The sequence below is a fragment of the Anser cygnoides genome, chromosome 15 (genome assembly GCF_040182565.1).
Source record: "Anser cygnoides isolate HZ-2024a breed goose chromosome 15, Taihu_goose_T2T_genome, whole genome shotgun sequence".
NCBI classification, from domain to species: domain Eukaryota; kingdom Metazoa; phylum Chordata; class Aves; order Anseriformes; family Anatidae; genus Anser; species Anser cygnoides.
The window spans coordinates 6,033,912-6,045,336 of NC_089887.1; the positions used below are offsets into that span (position 1 = coordinate 6,033,912).

General features: G+C 37.5%; 2 protein-coding genes across 5 annotated transcripts in view; one reads left to right on the plus strand and one right to left on the minus strand.

Moving 5' to 3' along the window:
- The window catches only part of C15H7orf50 (chromosome 15 C7orf50 homolog), a 129,567-nt gene that overhangs the window by 10,009 nt on the left and 108,133 nt on the right, over nucleotides 1-11,425 (plus strand). The window lies entirely within an intron of this gene.
- On the minus strand, nucleotides 3,683-5,520 carry GPER1 (G protein-coupled estrogen receptor 1). The gene has a single exon (XM_066977474.1). The coding sequence runs from the start codon at nucleotides 5,502-5,504 to the stop codon at nucleotides 4,431-4,433; it is 1,074 nt and encodes a 357-aa protein (XP_066833575.1). The 5' UTR covers nucleotides 5,505-5,520; the 3' UTR covers nucleotides 3,683-4,430.

Genomic DNA, 11,425 nt, shown 5'->3' on the forward strand with positions numbered 1-11,425 from the left:
GGTGGCTGGCTCAGTATGCAGCTGTTTATTCTTAGCTTCTGGCTGTGTCATGCTGCCATATGATGGAATGGAAGCCTAAAAGGAAGCTAAAAGCCAAGGGCTAAAACTTTAGTGTATCATATGACAATGGAGAATAAATAGTTTGGAAAATACCATTGAAGAAAAGACACCTAAATTATAAATATGAATGGAGAGTGTTCAGATTTTCAAATCCAGTGTCTCTCCTTAAAATATAGCACATGGCATAGGTCACAAGAGTATCCAGGCGAGATGGTCTGTATACATGGCTTAAAAATGACTTGTTCCCTGTCATCTGTTATTGCAGATTAAACATTAAAAAAAAAAAAAGATAAAATGCAGTTCCGAGATGGAAATGTTTATTGGTGACATGTTTATTAAACAGAATGTAAAAATAATAATCGTTCCTTAACATAAACAGTCTCTGAACAAGAAATAGCTAGGTCTAATTGTGGACCAGAGGGTAAATGTAATTGGTAATGTAATGGTAAAGTTCTGTTGCAAAGACATAATTCAATTAACTGACTTCAACAATGAATTTGGCTCAGTGCTCTTTTATGAGAGACCTAAATATTTGTATGTTGGTCTGAATGTGTAGGGTAGGAGTAGAAGGGAAGGATGCTGTCCCTTAAAGCTACACCCGTATCTTCATTTTCAGCCAAAATCAGATGAATTCATTGATTCATCTTCATGAACTGCTATTAAAATTCTGACCTGTCTTCTTCATACTCATTTGTTTTACCTGTTTATCGAGAAACAAGTTGAATGTAGAAACAAATTGAATTAAATGGTTAAATTCGTTACGCTTTTATACTTGTGACAATCCTAACCAGTCAAAATTGTCCAGGTAACCTTTTCCCTTTTGCAGTGGTAGTAAACAGCTGAAACTACAGCAAAATCCTTCCCTGATGAAACATCATTGTTAGCTTCTAAAGTAACTTGATGGCTGGAAAAAAGATGAGAGCCTGCATTATACAGCTAGTGAATTTTGTCTAAAAGATAGATACTTGGTCTGAAATTCAAAAAGCATTTTCTGATAGAAGCGATATTGAAGAAAACCATGTTTTAAGAATTCTGGTTTTTGCTTTTAACATTTATTTTATAACATGTTCTCTTTTGTAGTTGATGGATCACTCATTTTGAGCGCTAGCCTTCTGGTGTTTTTGTTGAACAGAGGGGAAGGAAGGGGTGACTTGTCTCGCATCTGGTTCATCTTGCCCAGAATCTGGGGCCGCCCTTTGCATCTGATTCAGACTGCTGCTAATTTGTGCTATTTAGATTTATTTTGTTTCTAGATGTTCAGTAATACTCTGTTTCCAAGTCATTTTCGTGTTAAGATACTATTTACAAAAGCAGTTAAGGGGTTCTGGGATTCTTTGATTTTTCTGTGTGCATTTCCTAATGATACTTTTCTTGTCTGGAGACTTAGTGTAGGTTATTGTAGTAAGGATTGTAAGCATCTGTGATCAGCAGATTTTTCAAATGTCATAATTGTGGGTCCAGCATTTTAGAAGGGCATATGGGATCCTGTCCTTAAACTAAACAGTTTGTGAGAGACCCCAGAGAAACGTTAAAAAGTATCCAAATTCTTGCTCTCATTTCCGCTTTACCCTGCACTCCCCAAGAGCTTTTGTTTAATGATTATCATGCTCTTTAATTTTAAAGAAAACTGTATAAAACACAGATCTTTTTGGTTCCTGGATCAGCCATAGCAAGAAGTTATTACAAGACGATGGGCTGCAGAAAACATGTTGATCAGCATCTGTGAAAAATATAAAAATATATGAAAGTCATGTGGCATTTCTTTAAAGATCAATTTGTTCATAGTTGCCATTGAAAAAGAAAAAAAAATCTGTGAAATGTGCTTTTTTTTTTTTTTTACCTGGGAGAGTTTTTTTATTTATTTAAAGTGTATAATATGTTTAAATGTAGTCATCTCAGGTTCAGTTCATAAATCTGAACCAAAATACCAACAATAGGAAACTCCTCAGGTAGCTCAGATTTGTAATGTGCTTTTAAATCTGTAATAGGATGTTTCAGGTTGAGTGGCTAAATGCTGCTTTCTTCATTCTACAATAAGCTGATCTTTCCCAGATTTTTCTGTGGTATCAGGACATTACTGAATATGATCATGCAGAAAAAAAAAATCGTAACATGTGCAAGCAGGCATTTATTATTACTATCTGTTTATGAAAAATTTCTGAGCAAAGACACTTGGTGACTTGTTACCTGCAGTGGTGTTAAAAGGGCTTCCAGCTTGATGAAAAAATACTCCTGTATCGGAAGGGGGGAGGAGGGGAACATTTACTCCCATAAAACCCAAATGAGCAACAACTACAGCTGGTAAATTGTATTGCTGTAACCCCAAATAAGTTGCTTTATTCATGATAGGTATCGAGATCACACAAACCTAATATATCTGCATGCTCACATGGTGCATCTTACTCCACGGAATTGCACTGCTGAAAGAATTACGTGTTCCTTTAGCTGTGTGTTGTCTGAAATAGCCATCTTTCCAAGGTGTAACTGATGTACACCGACAGTCAATAGGACATGGGGAATTGTGGCTAATTCCAGACAAGAAAATAATGAGGAAAAAGGGCTACGTGTAATGCCACAGGATAGTGTGAAATTTGTTGCTACGTCTTGTTTTGCAGTTCGGTCTGTGCACAGGAGGCATGGCAGTGCTTGCACCTTTCTGGAGAGCAATTATATTTAGTGTTCTGCAGGAAAGATGGGACTAAACGAAACTTTTCCTTAGGTCACGGATAACAGTCACTTGGAAATAATCAGCAGTTGCAGCAAACTCCACCCTGCAGTTCCTGTTTCTGTTTCGGGAATATCCAGCTATCTATTTCAAATTCAGCCATCATCGTGGGGCCTCTTGATTATAGGTCAAGTCTTTTGTGGCTAAACTTCCACTGAGAAACTTAAGTATTTCATGAGAACCGAGGGCAATTGTTGTTCTTAACTGCTTTCTTTACTGCTTAGAGCTCTACTAGTTGCTTTAAGTGTCTGTATTTTAAAAATCTTCTAAAATTCATTTTTTTGTACCAATTGGTTAATACATGAACCAATGTATTGAAAATAGGGCAGAATACCTTATTCTGCAGAGTTCTGGTGCTTTACTCCGTGCATTAGTTTGTGTATTTCTGAGATGCAGTGAGTGACGTTTTAATGGTCTTGTGCACCAATCTCTAGGAACTTTATGGCCTCCTCTGAACAAGTTCAGTAGTAACCTGTGCTAAACCTCATCCAGATTTAAAACCCAATTATTTCCTAACAGAAGTTAGAAGCTGTTGTTTTCAAGTGTGGTGCTAACATTTGTTTTCTTAGTATAATTTGTCTTCAAATGAACAAAACAACCAACATACGCCTTAAAATCCTGAAAGACCAGTGGTTTCTGGAGGTGGGATGGACAGAGTACAGAGTGCAGGTCTGATGACAGCTAATCACATTCCCCTTTACAGAAGGGTGTTTTTTTTTTTTAAAAAAAAAAAAAGATTTTGTCACTTTCATAAGCAATCCCTAGGTCTTTTTTAGAAAGTGCCTTTTTTTAAAGCCACTGCGTTCTGTTCTGACCATTAAAATAGGCCTGCAAAGTGTAAACAGATCTCACGCAACTTTCATTTAAATCTGAATGTGAATGAGCAATCATGTGCACTTGCGTTTTTGACAAAAAGCCCAGTAATATCTGTCCTGGGAAAGACTGTCTTGGGCAATCCTTAAAAGAATGAAGCATTATGTTTTGCTTCTATTAAGTGCCTTGAGATGAACAGTCTAGTTACAGATGATTTCAGGTTTGATCAAGTACTGATGTAAACAGATTAGATTTATGAGACAAAAACTCATCACCATTCTAGATTATATTAAGATTAAAAAAAGTTAATTGTGGAAGACGTGCTGGGATACAATGACGATAATACTATATAGTTCTGGAAAGCAAAGTCATTTAACTTAACATATTTGGATGAAAAATAATTGTTTTCTGTGTCTCCATATCAATACGTTGCAATGGTTTTTTTCCTCACTGTTATGGCAGCTCCATTATTTAAGTGGAAGTACCTTATATACACCAGCAAAATAGCATCTCTGATAATCAAGTTAAACCTAGAGTCTTCCTAGCTTGATAAAATTTTCTTCTATATTATCAGTCATACACGTTTAATATAAAATAAAGCTCCTTCAGTGCTCAGCTTTTAATAATCCTGTTCATAATTAAATATAAATCTGCCTGAAACATTCTTCTACTTTAAAGTTGTCATAAAAACATTTTGAATATAAACCTTCAATACTCAGCAGAGCAATATAATATATACATACGCAGACACGCTTCTTTCTGTTAGTAGCAAGCGTTTTGTTCACTATTTGCACAACTTCACAGTTGTATGTTTTCTACAACCGCTGCTAAATCAAACCTCCGATTGCTCGTTACTGTCAGGAATGACAGACGTTAAGGCAGCCTGACAAAAGCGATGCAGCGTTGACATTTTGGTTTTCTGTTCAATGTACAGTCGCAGTTTGTCTCTGAAGGTTTCCCCTAGAAAACTGTAAATTAAGGGGTTCAAACAGCTATTAGAAAAAGCTGCTAGGTTCACAATATGTCCTGTTAAGGGATAATCGTGTCTGAAAGATGGGCTGCTCGAAGAGACAGGCTCGCTTTTCTTCTGGAGAAGTTGAACACTAATGAAGACGTTTTCAGGTAGCCAGCAGATAAAGAAAACCAAGACGACAACGAAAATCATCCGAAGAGCCTTTTGTCGCCGCAGACGAAGACTCCTGTGCTTGTGTGCTTTTATAAGAACTCGGACAATTAATGAGTAACAAAGACCGATGATCACAAAGGGGATAATAAACCCCAAGGTTATTTCTAGCCACTGGATTTCTTTTACATCTGCAAAACAAAAATAGACCTCTCCGGTGTGTTGTAAGTGCACAGCTGTAAACGGAACTAGTGCTGCCGAAATAGACGCCATCCATATGAGACCACAGCTTAATCTAGCGTGTTGCATAGTGCGAAATATGTTGGACCTCATTACTTTTGCCAGTGCTATGTATCTGTCAAAACTCATCCATGTCAGAAAGAAAATGCTGCTATACATGTTGATCTGAAGGAACAAAGACATAAAGGTACATATAATAGTGATATCGTAATACTTTTCATCAAGATTAAAAACCTCAATGAGAGAATCAGCAACTAAAATGAGATCAGCTACTGCAAGGTTTATGAAGTAAAGGTCTGGAATAGTCATTTTTTCACGAAAGCTTATGTTTACAACCAGTATCAGAATGTTTCCTACAAAACCAATAGGAAAAAGGAATATTGTGTAAAGACACGATAAGAAAAGACCAATAACATATTGTTGGTGTTCTGATTTATCAGCTAGTCTAGAAGATAGGCTTTCATTACACAAATGCGATCCATTTAGGTTAAAAGTTGTACTGTTGCATATAACAGGTGATAGCGAGGCAGAGTAAGTTTCCATGGTTAAAGTATCTGCACAAAAGATAACAGTACTCACAGCTTGGTAGTAATGCCCCAAAAATCGGATTTTTTGATGTTTTCAAAGAAGTTCATTGTAAGCATTTTGATTGGAATGGAAAAAGAAACACTCTTGTATAGGAAATTAAAGTTCTTTAGAAGCCAAATTAATTATACTTGAAATTGACTGAAATATAACAGTACAAAAAGTAAATTTCTTAATTTTGTTTTTACAGGCCACTATATACATTGCAATGAGAGAACTTGCAGTTCTTATATGCCTTAAGATCATGTAGGGAATCTTTTTACCATAATGGTACTTGGATCTCTTTAAAAAAGGCTTTTCACCACCAGTGTTCCTTCACGCAGGGTGGAAGATAGTAGAATTTTAGCTCCATTTGTTTTCTGTTAATAATCAATGAACATCCTTGGACCTGCAATTTGTAAATGGAAAACCATTAATCTAATACTCCAGCATTCTACCATGCACCATATGCTCTTTTCTAGCTTAACATCCGTAGCTGAGGTTGTAGGAAACACATTCAAATATATATACAAAGGTTCAGTTAAAAGGATTAAAATCTGTTTGAGATGTTACTATATCGTGAGGCAGGTCTGTAAATTTGGTGTGCGCTTTAGGGATTCAGTACTGGAGTATATAGAAATACAGAAAACCAGATGAGTGAGTTTGGCCTAATAAAGAAAGACTATCTAAAGTTTATATAGTGTGTGTATATATATATAGTGTGTGTGTATATTCATTTCATCAGCAGCTAGTAAGCTTATTAAGTTGCAGAGTCTGTGGCTGAGAAAGCAGCGGAGACGAAGAGCAGTTGGTTTCCTCTGCTTTCAGTGGGAAGGCAAAGGCAAACTTCAGAAACGAAGGTACTACAAGCAGCATATTGATTTACACCAACAATATTATACTCAATTTGCTTCTCTTTGCAATTAATTATGCTGCAGTGATTGCTGGAAAGGAAAGGAAAACATCGGTAATCCCATTTGTTTACTTATAAACACTGAACGCTCTGGGCTTGAAGCATTGCTAGAAGTTTATTTAAAAAATACCTCAAACAGAACAGCAAGAAAATGATAACCCAGGCCATTTTGTGTTAAATTTTTCGAATTGATTTAATCTTCATCTTACTACCAAAACCTTCATTTTAATTGAACTATATTTAAGTTTAATTGTTTATCAGTAAAATCAATGCATATTTCCACCTTTTAATAATTTAAAATACTGCGGATGCACAGTCTGGGGGAGAAGAAGGAGCAGACCACCAGTGGAGTTAGGAGTATGAGAATATTTGTAGTCAGAAATGCAGGTCTGAGCTTGCTGAAACGTGTTCAAGTTGTCAGAAATAGCTACTTAAAAGAAATCTGTGTAGTCCCAAAGCTTTATTTCATAGTGCGATAGCAACACTTACAGAGTACTTATGCCTATGTTTGGAAGCATTTTCATAAGGTAAATCTTTGTGCTAAAATATCCGTATGAAATTACATGCATTTGAAGGCTGGTGTTTCAGGCAGCTATCAGTCAGACACGAACCCCTGCCTTTTACGTAACATCCTTTGATTTTTCAGGAAGGCAGTAAAATGCTTTAAATACAACAAAGGTTAATTATGAGTCTAAGCAATTGATTTTAAAAGGCAGGTCTGTGGTTAGATTTTAGTTCCATCTGAAAGCCCACCAAACAATTGCAAACGTTACAGGTAACCACGCGCTATGAAACGCTCCAATTTACCTTAATTCCATTTTTCCAGAGCTGATTTTCCTCCAGACAGCAGAAGGCTGGTTCTTGCTCAGCTTCACGCTTAATGCATGTGTCAACTTGGCCGGTCGTGGCAGGGAAATCTTGCCTTTAGGTGTGCAGAGCTGCAATAAATGCCACCTGTTGACAATTCGGTAGTAAAAAAAAAATAATATAAAAGTCTCTTCTGTTTTAAAACGCCTTAAATAAAGGATAGTTTACAACAGCAAAATGCAGATCTTGCTGCATGCCCTTGGCAATAAAACAAGCTTTATAGATTCCCAGGGTTGTTCTAATTTGTGTTCAGTCGAAGTGCTGCTGAACAGCCTCATCAGGCTGGGATTAACCCTGTTTCTGCTGGCTGCTTTTTTACTAGAACCAGTCAAATGGCTTTTGTCTCGTATCTGTCAATTTTATTTTGCTTGATGTTCATTTTACCCCCCTGCATGACTTCGGTATTTTTTCAAGTTACGCCGGCCATTCAGACCTGCAGCTCAGCTGATCAATAATTAAGAGATTTATTTTCAAATCACAACAAAGCGTATTTTACATGCTTATAAAGCAGCAATTACTGATAGACAAGATATTTTTAAAAGCCCCTGGACAATCTAAAGAGAAATATTAGATTAAGAGAGATCTGGCAGCTGAGAAGGGTCATCTGCTGAAGCGACAGTATAAATCTCAGTTTTCCTACCTTGATGTCGATCCCATTTGCCTGTTTGTACTTAAATTTTCAGGTATACATCTTGACACTTCTTAGGCTTGTTCAGCTCCAAGTCACATGGATAAAACAAGCTTATTTTGCAGAGAACGTGGAGCCTCAGTCTTGCATAAAACCACCAGTGTTGCAGGTGGAGTTGTGCATTTCATCTGTAGGGGGGAAAAAAGTGCTTGACATTTCCCGAAACACCACCTACTGGTGGCTAGAGTTCTTAAAATGGAAAGCAAATTCGTTTCTCTCATGAAAGAGCAATATTTTGTTTGCCTAAATTTGTTTTTTATGATTTATCTGGTAACTTAAGTGCCATTAATGCTGTACTTCGACGCAGTATTCTGCTACTGGAAAAAGATGAATTGGATCTCAGCACTTAGGATTTCAGGAAACCAATGTTACAGTTTCAGCAGTGTGGAGTAAACAATTAGCGTGGCCTTATAATGGATGCATTAAATCTGTTACCGTGGTCAAATAATTTAGGTTACAAAAGATATCATCCATAGAAGAGCGAAGCAGAAGTTCTCACCCAAGTGGCTGTGGGAGGAGAGGGCACTTTGCCTCCTGGTGCCATCGAGCTGTGCTTTATTTGCTGGTTTTCTTGCAGTGCGTTGTGCACAGGAGTTTGACAGTGTTGCTGAAAGTGCCTCCAAAGGTGTTCCGACACGATGACGCTTCATGAATAGTTTGGGAGTAAACTTTATTAGTTTAAAAACAAGTTTGTGCAAATCAGTGCTGGTAAGGATTTCCTGCATAGACTTCGAGTGTCAGTGGGTGGCTTTCTGGAGTCTTTTTAAAGTGGGGTAACAAGGACAGAGGGCCTCAAGTGTTTTGCTTTGAGAAGTGTACAAACATCATTGGGTTATGGGACTGCAATAACTGTAACGTTAGAAAATCTTGTGATACCAGCTTTGATGGTCTATTTTTTTTTCTGTCCTAAGAAGAGGGATATAAAGAGTCTTTATTGCTGTTTGTTGATCATGTGGTTTTGCTCTACTTAATTCTGCCCTTCAGAGCTTTCACTGATCTTGTAAGGGCCAGAAGGATTTTTATTTTCCTTTATGTGTAATATTAGCTTCTGGGTGTTAGTTGCTTGTAATTACGGGGGGCTGGATTTGGTAATCAGCTTCTCTGTCTGTCCTTGTTTTTCGAGCTGCGCGTAGCGGCTGGTTTGCTATCAAAATGTATAATTCTGTGAGTGCTAATTTTCTGGTTTGAATTCATGACAAGAAACATGTCATTTTGCCATACTTCAAGAATGGGTAGGGAATTTTCACTTGAAAGAGCCCAGAAGTAGCTGGTTTTCCTGCTAATAGAACTATGAAGCATAAGAAGAGACCAAAACTACTATTATTATATGGTAATTAGTGATTTCTGTATCTCACTAAATATTTTATGAGACGATCATGTGAATTCTCTGAATTTTGTTTCCTAAAACAGATGACAGCATCTCCAGGCTCTTGTTTATGCAGGCAAGTTATTGTTACTGATTAATCCATCTTAATCTCACTGTTCACCACTTCCATATTGAAAAGTGTCATAAAATGCTTAAAACAAATTTTAGCAGCTGCTGAACGTTGTACCCTTTTTTCCTGTCATTTGCTGATACTCTGTGGGACTTCATAATGAATGCCTTCATGATCCATCTTTAGCTGCAGTTGTGACAGCACTAAATATTACAGTTCCGCCTTATCGTACCTTATCTTGATTGTTGCTGAGAACATGCAACAAAAGCAACTGGTGTGATAGCCTTCATATCATGTCAGAATGCAATAATCCAGCATTTAATTTATTTTTTTCCTAGCAGTTTAATTTTAAATCTGTAGTAGTCAACTTCCCAAACACTATATACCTCAATAAACACGATAGTGTGTTTAAGGAACAGTAGTGTAATCAGCAGAGATGTACGTAGGTGTACCAAGAGGCTTAAAGTGGGGTGTAATGTAAGATATTCTACATAATTTAGCAATCTTCAACATATGTGCCGACTGCTGTGTTGCAAAAAGAGCAGGACAGCTGAGGAAGAAGAAGGAAGGAGGTGAGTACAGGAAGAGCAGTGTAAGAGGTCCAGCACATCGTACCTCTTGACACCGGTTACACGGCAGCCCTCCAGCAGGACGGTAAGTAAGTAGGATTAGGCCTGTAGGATTTAAGAGCTGTTAAATTCTGCCAGAAGCGCAGAAGAACATGGGTTGGACTGAAGCTGTTGATTCTGGGAGAGACTAGGTCAGAGCCGGGATGTAGAAAGCTGCAAAAAAAGTAAGGTACTGTATTGCATGAAAGAGGAAAGAAGTATCATTTAAAATTATGTCGGAGTGCTTTACGGTGTAATACAACTATGTGCAGAAGAAACAAGATTGGTATCAGTATCTCTGCTGAAATTATCTCCAGAGGACGTATGAATGCTGTTGTAGTGTTCTTTAAGTTGTACAAGTGGATTGATCTCCACCACATCTTTCTGCTAGCATGGATACTAACTCTGACCGTTCTCAACTACTGAATGAGGTCTTCTGCCTGGGCCTGTGACACTCTTCTAGAGCACCCTGGTATTTTATCCTGGCCTCTCTCAGTAACTCTCCGTCTTGCAAATAATCAAACTTAGCTTGAGTTGGAACAAGTAATTGTGTTCTGTGCCTGCAGGAAACCTTGGATAGAGTGTATTTTTTTTTTGTTTAGCCTTTTCAGTTGCCAGTAATTCTAAGAATGCGTTTTTCTTACTAAAAATAATTTTAAAAAGTTCAGCCTTTTCTTTGCAGGGACACCACCTGTACCCATTCAAGCTATTCTGGTAAAACCTTTTTATTTTTCTTAAAGCGTATATTGCAAAACACTTTGGGGGCCGGGGAGGCACCCAAATTTTATGAAATTGGACCAGAAAGCATTGTAAAGTGAAGGACGATTCATCATAGGACTTCAGTCTCTGTCCAGATGTGATAAACAAAACTCACAAAGCAGCAATCCTTTCTGACTCTGGTAGCCGAGTCTGGCAGTCCCTTGCTGGACACTTCACCTCTCTAGTTGCCCAGATGAAAGGGTCACTGCAGTTGCAGTTGCCACTGCTCCAAGATGAGAGAATAAGAATTACAGTACCAAGGAAGCAAAACACATTCTTTCATACCCATCATTTAGTGAATCAATTTGTTGTGCAACATACACAGGTTGAATATTGTATAGCATATTTGTTTTGACTAAATTGCCTGAGTTTTCTCTCTACTCCAAATCTGTAACTACCTCAAAAACAAGATAAATAATGCTGCAGCCCTTTCCAGGTCTGTAAGTTAGAAATTTGAATGCTCCTGAGGCTAGACTTAATAATGCACATAGGGGTATAGCAGATAAAGTTATGATTCAAGTACAAATCCAGTCTCTCTTCAGATCAGATGTTGTTTTGCAATGGGATCAGATCAGATTTGAGCCAGCTGGTTCAGCAAAGATGAGTCTTTAGTCTCTACATGTTCCTTT